We start from the raw sequence: 22,600 nt of genomic DNA, 5'->3' as shown, positions 1-22,600 counted from the left end.
ATAAAATGCTGGAAGAATTTCATCGTATGAGCAATGGTCTTCGCCCGAGACCTCTGGTTAGAGTGTACTAGTCTCGTTGGTCAGAGGACCGTACTGACCGTACCGACTCGAGAGTCGAGACAGATAAGAGATCGTTTCCTTTCGAAGACAAGATCATCCAAGACTAGCCAAAGTTCGAGCGCTTCATATGTCATGGCAGACGACGCTAGAGATGGGAAGTCCGCCTCCAACGCATTGTCCAGCGTGTTTGCGGAAATATCCCAGCTGCGTACGCGCGAAGCCACAGACATCACACCATCCGGTAAGCGCGCGCGGCAGAGCGCCTCGCTGCTTTTTGGGACGCGATGTTTGCGGCGCGTGAGCGAGGCCGCACAAGTGATGCGATCATGCGGTGACTGTGGGGCTTTCTGACGATGACGCGCTGCACTCTGGTGTCCCGTGACTCGATAAAATCACGCCCGCCGAGAGGCTCGTGAAGCAATTTGCGACCGCTGGAAGTCGTTATGCTTACATCGCCGGCACGACGATTTCGTTGTGAAACACGTTGTTTCGTGAGCGTCCGAAGCGAAAGAAACGATCGCGGGCTGCGTACGATTGCACAATCGTAAATGTGGAGGCACTTTTAACTCTGCGCTTTCCACGAGTGTCCTTCGCACGACGGGAATAACGCGTTATTGCGTTTAATGAATCGAGCAAAACTGAGCGGAGCGAAACTGACCGCAGTATGCGAAACACGCTGTAAAAGCATGGTGCACATCCGGCGATTCTGAAAAAAAACTGAGGCTCCAAGCGTTTCCCTGTGCCCGATCGCATGCTCATGCAATCGGATTTAGGTGGTCATTGGAACGCTTTGATGTGAAACAATATTACTAATTGCATTGGCTGTCATAGAGATAGAGGTTAGGTGTGTGCATATATATATATATATATATATATATATATATATATATATATATATATATATATATATCGTGTTGCGCAATTTCGGGGAATAGACAAAGTGTACGTGTTACAGCTCGCATGCACGACGCATTATACAGTCATTCTCGAATGCACTGCTGTCTGGAACAACCGACCTTCAGGGTGGTTTTATGAACTCTGTAAACGGATCCACTATATTTCCTGTTGCTCTGTGGCTTCCAACATTCATTCCCTATGTGATATCATGCATCGCTGGAACGAAACTTGACAAACATCATTCATTATGAGCTAACTAGTGCATCTGCAAGGCTGATTATCATGCCTTTACTAAGTTTCTCGTAATGAGATATAGGATTTTCTGCCTTTGCCTGGGTATGAGTGCAGTTCAATCAATGTGTTGCCTCACATGCTCGAGCTACGATGGATGCAATGCTAAACATAAAAAATTATCATGCTCACTTTGAGGTCACGGATGTGTGATATAGCTACTGTGCTAATTATTGACAGAATTAGTTGTGAAAATGAGAGGTAAACATCAAGTGGCAGTGCACGACATTACAAACTTGTCGGTTACACATACACACATCAGCAGTACGACAATGTGAACTCTTTTGCCAGTATTTTTATCGTTTTTGTTTTGTCACTTAACTGTAAAGAATGGATGCATGCAGTAAGTGGGGCGGGAATTTGGGGTTTTATGATTTTGGCATGTTAGAGAACAAGATGAAGTTAAAAGTCACGATCTGAATACCAGATTAAATTATACGCTAGTGCAGCTGAAACCTGATTTTATGGATATTTCAATCTTACCTCGAAATTTTTATTCCTCGGTTGTAAGCAAGACTGTTGTGTGATCTGTGAACTTGATTTTACTAAAGAATCTGACAGCCGATTCTGATTTTGTGGAAGATTCATAAGAACTGTGTGCCAAAGTTAATATGCGAAAAAAAGCAATGGATGTTTTAAAGAAGGGTAGAAGTTTATTTACAGAGAAGCAGAGAGGTTGCCATAAGGCCATTATAGATGTACACACCGTATATTCTCGCATATAACCTACCCCTGCATATTACCCATACCCTTAACTTTAACTCTACAAAAAGAAAAAAAGAACGTACTGTGAGCACATGATTCACAGCCTCCGTCCTTCATCTTCTTCACCTGTATATAATCATCATCACTGTGAGCGTCTTCTTCGTTCGAAGAATTGGTCAGGCGGCCCTGCTGTATAAAATATGTATAACCCGCACCCCCGCTTTTTAAGCACATTTTTCCGTTTTTTCGTGCTGGTTATATGCGAGAGAATATGATAGTTGCACATCGGCTTGCACAACGTCCACATGCTTGTGAGCACACATATGAATGCTTGTGTTTAGAGGCCACACAGTTTGTTTGTCATGTTAGTCAGTTCTATCATTGACATGGAGTAACGTGCCCTGTGTTGAAATCAGGAAATGCAATCTATTCTCTAGACTTTTGTACCACAGCTCTGCTGTCTGCCAGTTGTATGTGCACTTGGCAGGAAAAGCTACCAGACATGGCCTCCACTGCAAGTGCGAATTCCTGCAGTTAGTCCATGACGCTTCTAACCTAGTGGGTAATGGTATAAGGTCACAAGAACTACCACAGGCTGGAACACTTAATTGGAGGCTGTGTTCCCAGACAAAGCGTGAACGTAGCTTTCTCGAAAATTTTGTGTCTCGCGAACTTTTGCTGGAGTGTGAACTGCCTGTGCAACTTGACGCTTTGTGTGTCTTATTTTGTCACAAGCACACAAAAGAGTGAGCTTTTTCTCTGTCTGTCTGTGTGTGTGCGTGTGTGTGTGTGTGTGTGCGTGTGTGTGTGTGTGTGTGTGCACGTATGACTTGGGGATGGGGTGCTGCCCCATCCCCCCTTCCTAATGCAGGAGCCCTGTGTATGCCTCTGATTGTCATCTTATCTGAACTGTTCGAATTTTGTTCTTTCAGTGCCAGCTGTCTGTGTGAGTAGATAATGGATTTGGAACCTCTGGACAGTTTCTGCACGTATTTCTCACGCAGGCTTTGTTGTTGTTACGAGTGCCAGCTTTTGGATGGACATCTTCATCCGGCACTTTTTGTGTGCCGAAGGCTCGGACCAGCACGACGATCTCGTGTTCTTTGTGAAGAAGACGGCATGCAAGGCGTCTCGACGCTACGTTCCACGCCTGGAGGTGAGAGTGCCACCACCATTGAGGAAGGCCGATTCTGTCATCTTTAATGAACCGAGTTCTTCGCTTTGAACACCTGGTAGTAATAATAGCAATAGCTGTATGTTTTGCAGGGAGCCTGCAATTAAGACAATATTTTTGTTGACTGCTCTTTCAAAGAAAGTTATCATAACACACACTTGAAATATGCATCGTGTGACTTACGATCTCTCTTGTTCATTTACTGTTTAAATATAAATGTGCAAGCTTTTGTTCCTACATTGCTTGACAAGTTCAGGTTTGTATAATTTATCGACATATACCATATTTACTCGAATCTAGGCTGGCCCCGATTCTAAGCCGACCCCCGAAATTCGCAAGGCCAGAAAAAAAGAAAAAGCTTAATGATTGTACACGAATCTAAGCCGACTCCCCTACTTTCGCACATCGTTTTTTCGAAAAAAAAAAAGCATCGCCTTAGATTCGAATAAATACGGTACTTCTCTTTATTGATTCAGCTTTTTAAATTGGAATTCACTTGTGGTGTCCATTACATTTCTTGATGGCCCAATCACATACAAGGATTGGTAGTGATGTTGTGAGGAGTAATTACAAGTGACATATTGTTACATGCATCGTAGCCACATAAATTTTATATCTACAAATTGATGTAGCCTTGTTCCAGGAGTCTCTGGGTAGCCGTGTCTTGTGTATGCCGGCTCATTCCTGTGCACTAAAATTTTTTTCATGTTATCACCCCGCACAATTCCCCGCCATCGTTGACTATTTCTCTTCCGCTGGCCACCATTAAGTTACTCTAATTGACCACTAGTTATCTGTTATGTACTTCATCTGACTGGTCCACCCACCATGGTGTCTTATCAACTATGGCGTTTCACTGTTAAGGGGGGACGTGTCAAATGGAATGGTAAATTTCAGTCATAATGTTCAGTTTTTCAATTTATTGTTTTTTTGCAATCCTCAGACCATCTTTTGCACCTATGGTGAAATATTAGAACAAAATAAGCAGAAGAAGTCGACAAAAAACCACTTTACTAGTGTGCTATCATCAAAAACTATGAGAAAATTCGGCTTTAGAAAATGCAAATCTTGCAGCTTTCCCTTGGCACAGTGCTGCCATCTTGACATCACCGTAAAGAGGAGAGGTCGGAGCTCAGGTAGCCATAACTGCTGCATTTCTCCAATGAAAAATAAAACCATCACCATTCTGAGTTGCATTTTTGTAGCTTCGAGCTCAATTTTCTTTGAGCTCCGTTTTCTCAGCTTTCATTTTATGTGCGGTTGCTGTCAGTCATCTCTGTGCCTTTTAACAACAAACAAAGATATAACCCTTCCGTTTTTTCCACTGAAATATTGAAACATCGTGAGTGCCGTAAAGCTGTTCATATTTGTCTTGCATCATACAGATTTTTATAATTGGTTTTTTGTAAAAGTTGTTAGTAAGTGCAATTTTAGATAACACTGAATATCTAGCAAGTGTCGTAACTCAAACACTACAACAGATAGCTCAAAATGAATTTCAGGTACGATATCAGCGTAACAAATCACATCTGCATACCAAATTTCATCACTTTATCTCCATAAATAACAAAAATAATTTTCATTGCCACGTCCCCCCTTGAAGGGTTACTGACACCCTTTTTTGAAGGCGAGTTTACTCTGCCAAAGAAGTCTCCTGTGTACAGCGACAGCTCTGAGCAAGTGTGAAGCTCAGAAAATGCTGATAAGATACTTTATTTTGATATTAAAGTCCATTTTCTCATGGCGCACCTACCAACATTGACACTAGCTTGACGTCAGGCTAGAGTACTAATTCTGGTGACTTCACGCAGCGGTCTGGCTGGTTGTGATGACGTCACGAACCAAAACATTCAAAATGGCTGCTTGTGCGTGACCAACGGAGTCACGGTGCAAAGTGGCCATAGAAGCGTCACGATATCTTGCACGAACACGTGACGAGAAGCTCATACCGTGTTGTGACATCAGGGTACAGCAGCAACTGAAACCAGCTTTAAATACGTACCGTAATTACTTTTTCAGGGCACACACACACTTAGCAGAACATTTCCTAGGCTCTTAGGGCTTTGCCTTTCATTTGAGGCATGAAAACGACGAACGAAAATTTTTGTGTCTGTACCCCTTTAAGAACGAAGATGTGGGTTTGATTCCTAGCCACAGTGGCTGCATTTGTGAACGAGGCTGAAATGCAAAACCACTACCTGTGTACGCTTAGATTTTGGTGCACATTTCACAGAACACGACAGCTAGACTTCGACTATCGAAAGTCCAACTGCCTTGTCCCACAACACTTCTTGTTAACGCAAAAGCATTCCTCGGCTAGGCTGGTGAAAGTGTGCTCCCAGCTGGCGTCCACAGCCATGTCCGGAAAGAATGTGACCTCTCGCACTGGAACTGACTGTAGTGTCAGCGACTGCCACTGCAACTGTCTGCAGCCACAGCCGTGTTTCTTGGCTTGGATGGCGAAAGCCAATAGCTGGCCAATAGCTGGCATTGTTTCAGTGAGGCGTGCACTCCACTATGCCACAGTAACCACCTGCAGCAGCAGTGCAGGAGAAGAAAATCTGCACAGCAGACTTTGTAGCATTCCTTCGAAAAACAGCCTAGCCAAAAGAAATGCTTTTATGTTCTCATATCATAAAATTACACTTTAGGGATCCAGGGGCGTAGCCAGAAATTTTTTCGGGGCGGGGGGGGGTTCAACCATAGTTTATGTATGTTCATGCGTGCGTTTGTATGTGTGCGTGTATATATACGCGAGCAAAATCGAAAATTTTCTAGGGGGTTTCAACCTCCCCCCCCCCTTGGCTACGCCCCTGTGGGGATCCTCTGCCATTTTTATGGCTGCGTTGTCGTAGCGTTAACTGCATTTCAATCTTGGAATGGTGTGTGCAAACTAAACCAGCTATCTCTTTTTCCCCAGACAACCGTGCAGGTGTTCCGTCGCAATTCCAAGAAGCTTCCCATAGCGGACTTGGATCTGCATTGGGAAGAGACGGTCTACCTGAACCTCATAGTGCAGCAGCTCGAGTACACGCTCACGGCGGCCGCATGTTTACGCACGGGGAACCAGCATCTGCAGGTGCTGCGGCGACGCTCACAGGTGGGTCACACATTGTACTGTGCACAGGAGCATAACAAAAGTATGGTGTAGACATCAGTCTGTTAACGCTGTTGTAGTACTAGTATTTTTATTGTCGTGCAAGTCATTGCTTATGGTTCACATATATATGTTTCCCCAGCAAGTTGCTACATAAATGTGTCAAACTTGCACAACCTTTTACCAGTGCACTCGACACTCCATTCCAACTTGGGTAAATGCCTTGCGCATTTTCTAGCAAGTCATTGCAACTAGAAAGGACTCCCGCTAACACAAACTCGAAGGGACCACGGTCATTTGTTTGTCTTATCCGGAGTTCCGCTTATGAGAAGTGCCCCCCCAAAAAAGACATGCTAACATGCCAAGTGCATCCAAGTACGTTACTTGAAAACACTGAATGGAGTAGACTTACAATGGGAAGAAATGACAAGAAAAAGCATTTATTTGGCTCAACTTGATAAAAAAGCTATGCCTTTAAGTAGAGTATTTACACGAATCTAACAAGCACCTGATTTTGTGGATTCAAAATAAATATGCTCATGAATACATTGCTGCCCCATTTTAACAATAAACCAGTGTTGATGAGTAGAAAAAGAAAGAAATAAGGGAGAGACATGTAAGCACAATTTTCCTTCAAAGAATGGAAAACTTATTCTCCTGGCAGTTCATTTTCTTTTGTGAGCCTGTTTTGCTGGCTCTAATATCGCTACTGGATATGCCTCGATCGTGTGCTGCTACATTGACAAAGTCAATATACGCTGAGTTGCCTAATAAAGTCTTAAGAAAGCTGGCACCTTGCCCTCCTACAGGCTGGGAGTGAGGGAGATAGTATCGGCTTTATCGGCTGACCTTTCTTTTTCACTTATCTCGCTCCTTCCCTCCGCGTCACAATTTGCTTCACGTCTTTGCGCCAGGAAGCGCTTTTTTATTCTTTTTTTGCTTTCTCTCGTTCGCCTGAATGGCCCACAAAGACTGCAATGTTCGTTGCACAGAATCGCCAACGTTTTCAGTCACTGCGAAAGTTCGTCTTAACAGAAGAGTAACTGTAAGACGTCTTAAGTGGATTTGTTTTGCATTGTCTATGGGAAACCAAACAAATGTTCTTGTGTTTGTTCGGCATAAGCGAGAGTTTGTCTTAACGGGAGTTCGCTGTATGTTTTTATTCAGTTTGTCGTGTAGTCAGTCATGTGGCATTTTCGCACTGAAAAAGAAGCTGAATGACAAGCCTTAAGTGCAGGCATAATTCAGTGGGCTGCATGCATTACAAGAAAAGTAAAATCGTTCCTTCAGCCCTACTTCCATAATGCGGAAAAGAGTAATCTAAGTCATCGTGATTGTTTAATGTTGGTGCAAGGGAAATGTAGTTGTTGAGAACTGAGGGGGTGCAAGAGAGAAGCAAAAGGCTCTACAATATTTGCTGTAGCAATGATGCTGGTTGTCATTGAAAGCATGTGTGGCATGCCTTAGGCTTCATTTTTTACTTACCTATCAGCCGTGTGAGCTTGAGCTGGGGTGCTGGTCAGCTAGACCACTAAATTGTGCATTTTGTAGCATTGCATCATAGCCCAAACTTGAACACAGCCCTTGCTGACGTTGATTCATTTACACATTACATTCACCAAGAAGATGTTGGCCGTGCACCAAAAACTGAAACAACTTACATGTGATAACTAAATTTTGAAGAAAGGAAATATATTTCGTGAGGACATGAACAAACTGTTAGACAACAGGAATAACTTTAAAAACATGCATCAAAAATGAGTTGCTACATTGAAACATATTACGTTACAAGTGGAAGATGTTAACTCATTCCTCACTTGCAGGAAGGTATCTTTTGTTCGCTTTTATTTATTCTTACTTTATTTTACATCTGAGTTAAATGTAACACTCAACTTCCCCTTTGTAATTCCTTTAACTTACTTCACTCTAAGTTTTCCGGACATGGGACACTGCTTCCTGTCTTCCAGTATGTCTAAAAGTTATTACCTACTATGATTACGTGAAGACAAGTAGGTGTCATAACTACAGTGTGACTAAATCTGTTCCTTGTCAAAACTGCTAGTTGTATTACCATAAAATCCTGAGCAAGAGCCCCCCCTATGGTGAAGGATACCAACAAGATTTGGAGGGGAGGCCCTTGCTATGTGGCGGATCAAAATTCATTGTGGTGGTGGAACAGCCGCTAAGAATAGAAAATGCACACCCGGGCCTCTAATGGAACAGTAGTTTATGGAACTTGCGTGCATTTACTGTTTTTATTCGTCTGCTGTGTGTTTTTATTCACACTCGGCAGGCGAATGAAAACAGTGAATGAAACAGTGAAAATGGCCGTGGGGGAGGGGGGGGTATAATAACAGAGAGCTGAGCTAGTGGGTAAGTCCTGTTCATTCTAAAAGGCAGGGCGTGCAAACACGGACGCAAGAAAGAACTCAAGACACAACAAACGCCGACTAACAACTGCAAGGGCACACAATGGTGGAAAAGAAAGAAGGCACGAACACTTATCTGCGCATTCCCAGGCAATAGGGGGTGCTTGCTCGGTCATCGGCGCATATTTCAAATCTTTCGAAAGAGGGAAGGGGGCACTTGCTCAGGTAGGGACGCTTACTAGAGATTTTAAGGTAGTTATTTTACATTCATTTTAATAAAAATAACGCTTGCTTGGCTGGCTCTAGCAACTTGGCTTCTGCGTCCACAGTAAACCAGTAGTTGGAAGGCTTACTTGTTGATTTGGCATCCATTCCAGCGCGTGTATGCGTCGCCTACACGGCACAGCATGGAGGACAAAGGGGACACTGAAGAAGTGGCTTACCCAGACATCTTCTTTGCCGTCGACAACTATGAGGAGGTGAGAGTCTTGGCACTGTCTGCAGCCTGCTTGCTCCCCACTGTGTAATGGCTCGTGGTGTAACTCGTGACAGTGTATACTCTTTGCATTTTTCAAGGAAAGTGCACAACTGGAATGGCCACATTTGACAGCTGCCGATGACATAGTCATTTTGCAGCCTTCAGCCAGTGCAGTGGCATGGCTCGCATGTGTTTGAGTTTGCGATCCTGCATGACCACCACAACCTCTGATCGCGATGATGTCATTAGTTTTGTGCTTCTTGTCTGAAGCTATGCTGCACAAAGCTCCTGTAGTTCTAAATATTTGTGTGGCTCTTGAGGAGCTGATTGTTTGTTCAGTAATTGTACTACTACATAATAAAGCGGAAAAAGAAATCTGGATGCCAGAATTTTCTTGTCATGACACCAGAGAAGAAGTCACAGTCCCATTCACAAAAGATGACTTGAAGGTGAAAGCCATGTCCTTTTCTTCTTCTTTTTCTTCTCAGATGATCTTAATGACCCCCCCTCTCCCCCTCAAAAGCTTTCTGCATCCAACATGGTGTTGCACTGCCCCCGAGATCGGAAGCGTTGAAAGCCTTTTGCACCTCACGTGGTTTTGCAAAGCCTCCGGGATTAGCCCACCTTTGACCAAGCGAAGTCATGTGATGACATCATAATGACATCACAGATTTCGGTGATATGTGACATCATTATCACATGATGATTTTTCGCATCCCTTCATGTTGATGCCGACAGTCACTTCTTGCGTTTGATGAGGCATCTCACCTTAATAGTGACGAGAACATTGCTTTCCAGGCCTTCCAGGGTCTGAATCTGCGGCCAGGCGAGTTGCTGTGCGTGGAGCTCTGTGCCCGTTGTCGTGACGGCCCCCAGGCCGCGTTGCTGTTTCTGGGGTGCGTGGCACATGAGCCATTGGCCCGGACCCTGGCCCGTGCCGACGCTTCATCGTCTACGACACCGCGGGGACGATGTCACTTCGTGTCGCTGAGGGGACCCCAGGGCAGGGGCCAGGCACAGGTGGCGCTCAGGAGGGCGACGGCCGTACCCTCACAGGTTAGTTGCACAGCATAGCTCCTGGTCACGGCTATTAAAAGCGAGCAGTCCATGCAATGCATCAATCCAGCAGTGTTCTAGCATGAATTCGCTTGAACTAGCTCAGCCGTCTCTCTTTTAGAGAGACTGAAGTGAAGCCCTAAATTAGTTTCATGGGCAAATATTCGAGCGCTTTGAACATTCGAACATATATTACAGTATTTGAATTCGCTTTGGCATGAGTTTAAATTATACAAAATTTTGAAGCATTCGAAATGAGCGAATATATATATATTTGACTGCATGTAACCCCTCTGAAAAAGTAGTTTCACTGCTGCGTGACGCTGCTATGCCGGGAAACCACCTATCCAAGGGAAATCTGCACTGCCGCAAAGCCACACTTCAAGGCTAAATGTGCATGTCACCTGCACATCGATTAATTTTTTTTTATGTTTAAAAGCCTGTTATACGAGCTTATTTATTTTATTTATTTACTTATAATACCCTCAGGGCCAAATGCCATCAAAGAGTGGAGTGGTTACAATGAATGATGTATACAGAACAAAAGAGTGCAGTGAATAACACTATGTTCCTCCAGATTATGTAAACAAGTGTAGTTAATTCAAGATAAAAAGAAAATAAACAAATAGGTGCAGTGACTAGAAGTAACAGATAATTCTCCTGGTTATACACTGTTAGCTAGTGTTGCGTGGAAAAGCTTGCTGTCAGTGATGGTTGTACTTGAGGGAATTGTGGCTTTAGTCCGGAAATGTACAGGGAATAAATGACTGACAGTTTTAGTGTAACATGATGCAGTTCCTACCTTATTACGATGATCAACATGGTTTGAAATATTCTGAAGTCAGAGTATAAAGTCATCATGAAGTGTTGGATGGTGGAAAATTTGTTGAAATAGCAAAATACGGGTGACTTTGTGTCTGCGATATGTGCAAGTATAGCAAATTTTAAAACATAGTGCACTTTACCGCTTCTAACTTGCACCCTACTGCTATTCAAATCCTGCTACTTTTCAAAGTTGCTTCCACGTTACTTTGAACCAAAAAGTTGACATTTGCACATGCCTAGCAACCATTCTTAAAGGGACCCGGCAACACTTTCTTAAGCAGGGTCAGAAAACGCTGCCGATCAGTAGTCGAGGCTCCTGAGAACATGTGATCCAGACATTACAGTGCAGCACGTGGCCTGAAATTTACAATTAGTTCTCATAGTCAGCTAGAAATAGCTTGCTCTTCTCTTGATAAATGATGCCATAAACCAAATGAATGCGCCATAAGCACAAAGTCCATGGCCATGTGCCAACGCACTCGCTCACGATCACACTGAAAGTAAGCCGCGCGTTCAAAGAAAAAAAGAGAAGAAGAAAAGAACGTGTTCAAGGTCACGATGCGCGCATGCGAACGGATGTATCTTCTTGCCTCCTTGTCATCTTCTCCCCCCTTCTGCGTAGCTTTCAGCATCCTTGCTAGTACGAAAGGAGAGAGAAAGCGCTTAAAGCATTCGACAAATCCTTGTAACTCCGCTCGTACTTAACGGATTCTAAAAATTATTGCAGCGGTTGATTCATGAAGTAATGAACTCCTTGAATGAACCCATTCCATGATTGCTTGGAAAAGTGTTGCAGGGCCCCTTTAAAAATATTGTACAAGTTAGTTGGGTCATGGCAGAAATGCCCATTTTTCTTTATAATATTTGATATATACTATCTGTACTATTCGATTCAATGTTATTTGACCAATTCACTTTTTGCTTCGAACCCGAAATTTACTATTCGCTCATCCTTACAGTTTATACTTACCGAATATTTCTTGGGAATCTGCAAATGTTGTTAAATTCTACATAAGTTCATTATTTGAAGCGAGAGTAACGGTCAGAGTTCTGTGTTCTCAATTTTTGTGTTGAAACCCCCAGAGCATGTGTCAGTCTGGTATTGCCACGCACGCTTTCATGTAACCGACTCGCCGAACGTACAACCACTGTCTTGCGTGCGCTGTGCCAGAATGTAGAACATTCCCGATTGTTTTGGATTGTTTCGACAAGCTTGAGTGCGCAACGCGCACAGTAGAGATTATTCTGGAACTAACGCAGTCACCAACAATAAGCCTGGAATCTTTGATGCCAGATGTATAAATGCCGACATGGCTTACCGCTGATCAGATTCATCGACGGCCGACGACTGTTCTCGCTGCTATCAGTGTACAGTGTGAATCGCTTGTACGTTTACTTTTCATTTGCCGGGCACAAGTTCGCCCAAATAAAGCGTTCCATATTTCCCAGTATTGCTGCAGCCTTCTTCGCAGTCACAACCATGTGGCAGTATCATGGATTTAAAAGCACTTTCTTATATTTTAGACATGTTGGCTTGATAAAAGTTGCCAGGACCTGCCATGTTCACTGTCTGGCTTCCTTGGAATACAGTGTGACGTAATCCATATTTACAGATGGAGAATTATTATAGGCAATGTGGGCTGTAGGAGACACCGTCGATATTTGTGGTTTAACAGTGCGCTGGTGCAGAAAACATCAAAAAGACAGCACCCCCCCCCCTCCGTGTGCGGGCTTTGTAAACGTCTTTTCACAGGAAGAGTGATGTTTTTGGTATTGTACGAGGGTAATTCACTAATACAAGACAAATAATTTTTTTGTTTCAGTGTCCCTTTAATACATCTGTTGTACTGGAGCTTCAAGCACTCCTTTCTATTTATAATATATGATGGAGTTCGATCTTATTTGTAGAGCTATTAATTATCGAATATAAGTATATTTAAACTTTAAAAATTTTTCTCGGTGATATCAGTCTGTAATGAATGTAGGTTTATAATGAAAATCAGATATTGCAAAAATATTTTTCTGTCTGATCTAACTTTGTTGTCTCTAGGTTTGACTGTGTAGTTGCCTGTTTTTCTTTTCTGTTTTGCACATTTGCTTCTCTTGAAAGTTTTTCTGTTGTATCGATTGTGCTTGCAGTGTTAATAGTATGTTATGTGTGTCCTAGCCTTTTCTGTGAACACCAGCAAGGATGAGCTGCCTTCTAAAACTTGTAGCACATTCTCAAGTTTTTGTTAGTCACTGTAACTGAATGTGGAAGGTTCAAAGAGGTATTTTAAAGAAGTGTTCAGAAGCTAAAGATATTAGTCCATTTGTTTGACAAGTGCACTGGTGACAAAAATGTGTTTATAATGAAATGTGATAGCTGAGCCACTGCACGTCTGTGCTTGTACTTGTCGATTTTTTGTTTGCGCTCATCTGCCACCTTACACCCGGTTAAAAAGGACTTGTGACTTGCACTGGTGTTGCATCGTGGGAAACAATAGTCGTGATTCTCGGCAGGAGTGGCCTTGCAGTCCATGGCGCCGAAGTTCAGAGCCCGGCCTGGTGCCGCCACCAAACCCGGGACCACTGCATCGGTGTCGATCGGAACGGCAGGGCATCGACCAGTGTGGAACCGGGGAAGAGCTCGAAGCCGATGACCTCAGAGATGGTACGCTTGTCATTTTCACCATCGCAGTGTTGTTCTCATATCCAGCTTTAATGGTCTTCCTGGGCAGTGCAGGAAGCTGACCCAGTGTTCGTGCAATGTTGGGATGGCTCTATATTTGATGCCATTGCCCGTATGACGACATTGTTTTTGGTGCTGCAGCTGTTTGCAAGGGGAAGTTTGTCAGGTCCCGCCATTTTGCAGGCACTAGCCGCTGCTATCTTGCCAAGGAGACAGGAATATGGGCCATTAACCCTTTGCGGTCCGAAACATCTTCCCACCTTCCATTCATTCTGGTCCGCAACTAAAAGTCTCAAAGCTCAAGTAAACCAAGTTATCTTACTCTTTTACAGATGGTGCATAGTGTAGCGAGAAAACTAACCCGTGAATAAACCATGCAAGAACTTGTCGGGCAGTTCCCAATCACGGACCACTGCGGCCTTGTTGCGTTGTCAGGCCCTGCTCGACAACGGACCACAAAGGGTTAAATATGTGCCCATGGGTATAATGGGCAAGAAGGAAAGGATTTGGCAACAGAAAATTGAAGGAACAGGATGTAAGGAAGTGAAGAAATTGGCAAATGAACCAACCAAGTATGGAGTAAGAAATGAAGGGCATAAAATGAGTGTTCAAGAGAGAGAGGCCCGCAGGAAGCATCAAGCAGAACACGAACGTTGTCGTTATGTTGCAAAGACCTTTTGTGTGACCGTCTGTAAATGGTTGTTCCTCTCTCCCAAGCATTGTGTGTGTCGCTTTTCCTTTTGCCTAGCTCTTTGCGGAGAGGACTGTGTGCCGGTCGGTGGTAACAGGAACGAGGGCCTCCTGGACACCATGCTGACGTACGTGGCGTTACCATGGCACCACATTGTGGCCGGTATGTTTCTTTTTTTTTTCACTTTTTCCTTTTGCTCGCGTTGTATTCATTAACGAACCACTTGTGATTGCATTGTGTCTATGAAGTTCTAGTTTGGTTTGGTTTCAAGGCAGCTTAGGCTATGAGAGACGCCGTAGTGGAGAGCTTCGGATAATTTTGACCCCCTGGAATTCTTTAACGTGCACAAACATCACAGAGTACGCGGGCCGCTAGCATTTCACCTCCATCGATATACGACCACTGCAGCTGGGGTCAAACCCGCGTCTTTCAAGTCAGCATCCAAGCACCGTAACACTGTGCCACAGCAGCGGCTCCCTGTGAAGTTCAGCTTCTGAACACAGAGTCCTGGTTTCAATTCTTGATGGCAGCTGCATTCCAGTGGAGGCAGTGCATTGCAAGAATGTTCGTCGGCCCTAGATGGTCAATATATTTAAAAGTCTGAGCAGAAAAATAGTGAATTACAGTACAGTAAAAGCTCTTTAATTCAACCCCCATTAATTCGGAAAATTGGATAATTTGGACGTGTTCTCCGGTCTCAGCAAGTATGTGTATTGTGTAATGGCATCAAACTCTCGTTAATTCGGTCATATTTGGTGGTAACTTGGTTAATTTGGATGCTCCTCGGAGCACGTCAAGCACGAAGTGCCGCAAATGTGTGACACAAAGGAGCGAAAACGGCATTCGTGAGCTACCGAAACTGCCATGGGCATTCAGAAAGGCGTGGTCACCATCCACAGTCACCATCCACAGAACGCTCCATGCCTATTTGTGTTTACCACCACCTGTGTGACACCGCATTGTCCGCAGGCCTTCAGAACTGCATAGTTGGTCACCATCTATGATTGCATGGATGGTGACTGACAAACAGAAGTTTTCTCTTGATTCAGCGCATGTACACGGTGCACACCTTCAGAACTGCGTGGACCCTGTGATCGTGCTGCTAGCGATCATGGTTTGGTCTGCAGCAGATGCGGCGCTCAGTAGTTTCATTTTTACACTGTGTGTCGTAAGCTGCGTGAGGGCCTTCAGAACTGCGTGGACGGTGTTTATGATTGTGTCGTTAGCAGCCACGGTTTCTTCCACAACAGGTACAGCATGCATTAGCTACATTGTGACTAGGTGCAATGCGCACGCACAGTGTTGCAAAATTGAAACATGATGGAAGCTGTTTAAAATGAAGCACATTTTAGCTATGGTCCGCTTGCTGCCATATAACTTGTCTGGTACATTGCATTGAATAATCATTCTAAAAAGACAGGGTGTGCAAACACGGACACAACAAAGAAGTCAGGACACCACAAACGCCGACTAACAACTGAAGAGACGCACAACGGCTGAAAAGAAAGAAGGCACGAAAACTTATCTGCACATGCCCATGCAACAGGCGAACCTATCAATCCGGCAAGCGTGGCGGTCTACGTGGAAGATAACTGTTAAGGCATTTCATTTCATCTTTATGCAATAGGAAGATCATCTTTATGCGATAGGAAGAAACGTGTCGTAGGTATACCGTACATTCATTGCGTATCTCACAGGCTAAAGAAAGTAGGAAGTAGATACGGCGTTAATGTTGTTTTCACGGCGGCCAATAAGCTAGGTAAGATTTGTGCCGCTGTGCAGAGGAAGAATGAGCGAGTAAAAGACAAGAAGCGGACCGATATTTGTTTCGTAAAACACACCAACAAATTCACTGATTGCTGTACGAGTGTGGTGTATAAGGTCCCTTTCAGCTGCGGCCGCTTCTACGTAGGACAGACGGGCCGATGCATCAACCAGAGATTGTTGGAACATAAGAGATCGCTAACAGGAGGCTCACCTTTTAATCTATCTTTACATTGTCGAGATTGTAAGTGCACGCCAAAATTTGATGAATGCGCAGTGTTGTACCGTCATCGAAATGAAGAAACGCGCCTGATGATTGAAGCATGGCATATCGAGAATAGTGGTAGCGCATGCGTGAGCCAACCGTCGATTAACTTGCATAAAGATGAAATCAAATGCCTTAACAGTTATCTTCCACGTAGACCGCCACGCGTGCCGGATTGATAGGTTCGCCTGTTGCATGGGCATGCGCAGATAAGTTTTCGTGCCTTCTTTCTTTTCAGCCGTTGTGCGTCTCTTCAGTTGTTAGTCGGCGTTAGTGGTGTCCTGACTTCTTTCTTGTGTCCGTGTTTGCACGCCCTGTCTTTTTAGAATGAATACTTACCAACTAGCTCAGCTCTCTGTTATTCTAAAAATGCATTGAATAAACGATGGGTTGCCGGCCATGGCGGTACGTGGGGAGGGCTGCAGAGCATATTTCGGATTAATTAAAACACGGGGTCTCACGCCACATTCAAATTATGAAGCAATTCATGGGATGACAAGAATTGCAACTTTACACTGCTCTTATGCAAAATAAGAACATGATTTTAGTATTCATGCAGCAAATACACTGATGTAACAGACATTTGTTCAATGTTTTTTTAGTCTTGATAATTCGGCATTCGGTTCATTTGGACATTTTTTTCGTGTACTTGAAGTACGAGTTAATGAGGTTTTGCTGTACCAACACACATTTGTTTGCTGTTTTGGGCAAAAATGCTCGCTGTTTTTTTCTTTGTTGCCACTCCAGCCACTCGCTGCACTCTTCTAGTCTGGTAAAAGAAACATAAAATGGTAACTTTTAGAATAAAATTTTCGCACCACTAAACACGCATGTATGGCAGCTCTTACCGGACCATTAATGGTGGTCTTGTGCAGAAAGTTCAGGACACCATCGTCATCAGTCTTTTGTTTTTGTGTTTTTCTTGGTGCATCGAGTTTCTTCTTACAGAAATGCACTTGGCTGCTCCGCTAATTAAAAAGCAGTTTACTGACTCAATTTGCATTTCGGATTTTCTCTTTAACGTCTCTTTATGTCTAGTGGTTTACATGCAACATGTGTCCATGTGATTATCGAGCGTTTTTGCTGGTTATTAGCTGTGCCACTATTTATGCTACATTCAAAGAAGTATCTTACACCCTTTTTAGCACATCTTGTCCTCAAACAATTATCGTCATCTATCTTCTGTGCCTTTTTCTTGCATTATGACCGTGCTCCCACTGTCTCTGGATCACAGGCAGCATATTCACACTATCAGCAAGACGTAGAATTCTTTCTAAGAAAGTATCAGTTATGGAGTTTTACAGATCGAAAATGCAAGCAAGACAAATGACAGTTAGTGCTGTATTTATTTATTTATTTATTTATTTATTTATTTATTTATTTATTTATTTATTTACAGAAATACTGCTGGCCTGCAAAGGGCCCGTGCAGGAGGGGCATCGTGTAAGAAGAACAAAAATGAAATAAACATTGAAAACAATATAAGTGTGCAAGAACAAACAATACAACACGTCACGTAAAGCTGAGCCACAGAATAATGAGTAATGTACACAGATGAGCATTGGAGTAAGTATATCGAAGTCATGATGTTATCTGAGAAATTGAGTCAGTGCTATGTAGAGATGTAAGAGGCAAACTATTTCATTCAGGGGTGGTGCGAGCGAAGAAAGAATATTTGAAAGATGCTAAGAGGAGTTAAAGATTCGTCATGGCAATTACTTGTTTGTCGCGATTTTAGTAGTACTATTAGATATGGTCCAGGATGAAGAAATAGTTTGTTTCTTTTGAGCAGAAAAGAGAGGGATGCCTCAGATGTACCCTTTTTTCTTACACCCTAAAGAAAAAGGCCATATTAGGGGTGTCTTTCTGACACCACAGTAATTGTCATCATGCCTTTCCTTGCATTATCATTGCACGCCCGGCGCATCCATGTCACGAATAGCACGCATGCTATCAGCATGACATAGCATTCTTGATAGGGAAGTAGCGGCCACTGAGTTTCGAAGAACTGAAATGCGAGCAGGATACCGTATATACTCGCATAATGATCGCACTTTTTTTTCAAAAAAATTGACGCCAACTTCGGGGTGCGATCATTACGCGGGGGTAAATTTTCCGTGAAATATATTCTGAGCACCGAAAACGCAAAGAAGTCGCTAATCTGACTTCTTACGATAGCTATCATGAACATAACCAAAAATAAAAGTAGAGTAAGGCTTACCTTTGTAATAAAATGCACGCATTACGCAGGAGCTACATGCATGGAACACTGCCCTTTTATTTTTGAACTCTCTGACCCCCTAACGTTCATTCTGAGTCCGAAGCGTCACTGGCGTCAGTGTCGTCGCCGCACGATTCCCTGTCGGAATCGGCGGTGTCTTCACTGTCCCACAGACGGGCATCTTCTGTCCCGTCGAGCACGTTGGAAATGCCAGTCTTAAAGCTCTTGACGACCACCTCGTCGGAAATGGTACTCCACGCTTCGAGAATCCATGAGCAGAGGACTTCCACGGAGGGTCTCCTGATTTTACCACTTGGCGTGAAATCGTGGTCGCCCGCCGCCATCCACTCTGCGTACAGCCTCCGGACGTTGTCCTTGAACGGTTTGTTCAGTGAAACGTCCAGAGGCTGTAGCAGCGAAGTTAGACCCCCAGGGATCACTGCGATTTCCGTGCGCCGCTCCTTCAGCTCGGTACGGACACTGTCAACGAGATGGCCCCGAAAGCTGTCCAGCACAAGAAGTGAAGGAAGCAGAAGCGCTCCTGCTCTTCGCCCCCAAACCGTCTTGATCCAGTCGACCATGAGGTCTGCCGTCATCCACCCTTTTGCTTGAGCGCGGATGTGGATGCCACGGGGAAAGTTTCCCTTCGGAATTGTTTTCCGCTTCAGAATCACGTACGGCGGCAGCTTCCGCCCGTCTGCCGTCACTGCGAGCATCACGGTGCACCGCTGCTTCTCCGCACCACACGTTTTCACGAGCACACTTCGAGCACCTTTCTCGTTCACAGTAGTGCTTCGAGCCATGTCAAACGTCAACGGCGTTTGGTCGGCGTTGCCTATCTGTGACAGCAGGAAACCGTTCTTCTGGCGTATCCTCATGACGAACCTGTGAAAATCGATCACTTTGTCTTCGTACGCGGATGGAAGTCGCTGGCACAACGACGTCCGCCGCCTCAGCGACAGTCCATTCCGCCGCATGAAGTGTGTCGTCCAGCCGGAACTGGCGCGGAAGTCCTTTGTGGCTATTCCCAGCCTCCGGGAAACTGTGCGCGCCTGCATCCGTACCATGTCTAACGACACGGCACAACCGTCTTTGCGCATGTCCCTCACGTATTCGAGGATTGCCTTTTCGATGTCAGGGAACTTGCCCGTTTTGGGTCCGCGGAAAGCCCGGCGCGTGCTGTTCGTAGCCATGAGCTTCTCGCGCTGTTTTTTCCAATATCAGATCCGGATTTCGTCGACGCCGAAATGTCTGCCGGCAGCGCGGTTTCCGTGCTCTAGCGCGTAATCAAGCGCCTTCAGCTTGAACGCGGCAGTAAAGCTCGCATACCGCCCCATGGTGAAACGGCGCTTCAACAGACGATCACAAAGCACAGCCAAAAAAACGTGGTGTCAGGTGACGCCGTGACAGGCGGCTGGGATGGCGGCGACACGGCTTTTTCAGGAATTATGGGAATGCGTCGGCAGCTTGTTGCTGCGGGATGACAACAGGTCGACCAACAGGCGGCCGCCGCTGTAACAGTGCGGGATAGCAAAACAAACATGGCGGCCCACAGAGCGAAGCGACCGCATTTTTTTTTCTTCTTTTCGTCAGTCCACGGTGGTTGTGAGTACGTCACGCGCGTCAAAACAGTCTCTTCTGTCTAAATAAGGAATGCTTTCATTTAAATCAGTAAATTTACGGCATTAGCGTAGCGATGCCTGCTTTCAGATCACAGAAACAAAGATGGGCGCGTTCAGCTGCCACAGACATAAAACACATGGCGGGCATTCAGTGAAAACTGCGGCATTTGCCTTTACTGCAATCCTAAATGGCACGTTTCCGCCAACGGTGGGCAAAAATTACGAATATGTTTGGTGCGTGCAGTTCACTTGGCGAGTTTGGAAGAGTTATTAACGCAACATTCGACAGATGATAAACGCGATGATCATCGGCTAGACTTGGCACACAACATATCGATGCGGCAAGTTCGGGGTGTGATCATTACGCGGGGAAAAAGAAAAATCGAATTTAGGCGACAAAATTTAGGGGTGCGATCATTACGCGAGTGCGATCATTACGCGAGTAAATACGGTATATGAAAATTATTGTGTGGTAGCAAAATGCCCCAGATACACCTTTATTACCCTCAAAAAAAAAAAAGGGGCGCACATTTGAGGATCTTTCTGCCACACAATAATAATTGTCATCCACCTAGCTTGCGTTCCCTTTGTCAAAAACCGTGCGCTTGCTATTTTCATATCAAGAATGCTGTACCACGCTAAGAGCAGGCACACTATTGATGACATGGAAGGTGACGCCGTGACGGGCGGCTGGGATGGCGACGACACGGCTTTTTCAGGAATTATGGGAATGCGTCGGCAGCTTGTTGCTGTGGGATGACAACAGGTCGACCAACAGGCAGCCGCCGCTGTATCAGTGCGGGATAGCAAAACAAACATGGCGGCCCACAGAGCGAAGCGACCGCATTTTTTTTTCTTCTTTTCGTCAGTCACGGTGGTTGTGAGTACGTCACGCGCGTCAAAACAGTCTCTTCTGTCTAAATAAGGAATGCTTTCATTTAAATCAGTAAATTTACGGCATTAGCGTAGCGATGCCTGCTTTCAGATCACAGAAACAAAGATGGGCGCGTTCAGCTGCCACAGACATAAAACACATGGCGGGCATTCAGTGAAAACTGCGGCATTTGCCTTTACTGCAATCCTAAATGGCACGTTTCCGCCAACGGTGGGCAAAAATTACGAATATGTTTGGTGCGTGCAGTTCACTTGGCGAGTTTGGAAGAGTTATTAACGCAACATTCGACAGATGATAAACGCGATGATCATCGGCTAGACTTGGCACACAACATATCGATGCGGCAAGTTCGGGGTGCGATCATTACGCGGGGAAAAAGAAAAATCGAATTTAGGCGACAAAATTTAGGGGTGCGATCATTACGCGAGTGCGATCATTACGCGAGTAAATACGGTATATGAAAATTATTGTGTGGTAGCAAAATGCCCCAGATACACCTTTATTACCCTCAAAAAAAAAAGGGCGCACATTTGAGGATCTTTCTGCCACACAATAATAATTGTAATCCACCTAGCTTGCGTTCCCTTTGTCAAAAACCGTGCGCTTGCTATTTTCATATCAAGAATGCTGTGCCACGCTAAGAGCAGGCACACTATTGATGACATGGAAGTACTGTGTGGACAGTGATAACGCAACGAAAGGCATGCAGGATAGACGACTATTGTTACTTCAGAAAGACACCCCCATACATCCTTTTTTTTTAGAGCGCAGTGTGTAGTACAGTGTTTGGTGACCACACATGCGTGCAACCGTCTGGTATTGCCGTGCCTCTGTCGCAGATCTACTGGACATCCGACGCGAGCCCCTGCTTACCTTCTAGCCTCTGCTCGTCGTGCAGACGTTGCAGACTAGTCGACCGTGTTTTCCTAGTCCAACACTGCGACCGCATCCTCGTCGCATCCTCCGGATCAAATGCAGCCGGCTGGGAGCCATCGAAGCACGAGGGCACAAAGCGCGGCTAGTCTAGAGAGACAGAAACTACGCGTTCTTCAATCTCATGCGCCACAACGTGTTGCAGACATTGCATTTTGAGGCCTTTCAGTAGGCACGAAAGCAGGCATAGTACATTGGTTACCCACATCACGCCAAATTCAGTTGTTTGAAAATGATGGTGAGTGCATTATGTTTTCTGTGCTGCTCGAATGGTCTGCCGGCAGCCCAGGAGTTGTGAGCACTGGCTGAGAAAACATTGCTCAAGGACTGCAGTTGAGTCAGTGTTGTTAGCCACCTGAGATTGTTGAACGAGCCTATTAGGTGAGAAGTAGGATCACCAGATTAGGTACTTGGCATTGTAGTACATTAATGATACTCAGGTACACAGTGGCAGAAAGCTGCCACTGTGTACCCGGGTACTGTGTAATTTAGGCTTTGTTCCTTGTGGGCTGTGCTCCCGAGGTTTAGTAAAAGTTCAGAAAAATCTTCTGACACACATTTCTGCTGTAAAATTGGCATTGTCCAT

At 44.7% G+C, this 22,600-nt stretch overlaps 1 protein-coding gene across 2 annotated transcripts; it reads left to right on the top strand.

The window, feature by feature from the left end:
* The first annotated feature begins 182 nt into the window (after nucleotides 1–182).
* Nucleotides 183–22,325, top strand: LOC119383901 (uncharacterized protein KIAA0930 homolog). Of its 2 annotated transcripts, none has more exons than XM_037652171.2 (8): nucleotides 183–301; nucleotides 2,958–3,109; nucleotides 6,048–6,227; nucleotides 8,971–9,072; nucleotides 9,870–10,127; nucleotides 13,455–13,605; nucleotides 14,372–14,476; nucleotides 21,921–22,325. In XM_037652171.2, exons 1-8 carry the CDS (start codon nucleotides 193–195, stop codon nucleotides 21,959–21,961), a joined length of 1,098 nt encoding a protein of 365 aa, XP_037508099.1. In that variant the 5' UTR covers nucleotides 183–192; the 3' UTR covers nucleotides 21,962–22,325. The 2 variants fall into 2 exon arrangements, with proteins under 2 accessions (XP_037508099.1, XP_037508098.1); XM_037652170.1 differs by lacking the exon at nucleotides 21,921–22,325 and adding an exon at nucleotides 17,743–18,020.
* Nucleotides 22,326–22,600: the final 275 nt, after the last annotated feature.

This window comes from Rhipicephalus sanguineus, chromosome 2 (genome assembly GCF_013339695.2).
Source record: "Rhipicephalus sanguineus isolate Rsan-2018 chromosome 2, BIME_Rsan_1.4, whole genome shotgun sequence".
Taxonomy (NCBI): domain Eukaryota; kingdom Metazoa; phylum Arthropoda; class Arachnida; order Ixodida; family Ixodidae; genus Rhipicephalus; species Rhipicephalus sanguineus.
This window is presented reverse-complemented; position numbering and strand designations above follow the sequence as displayed.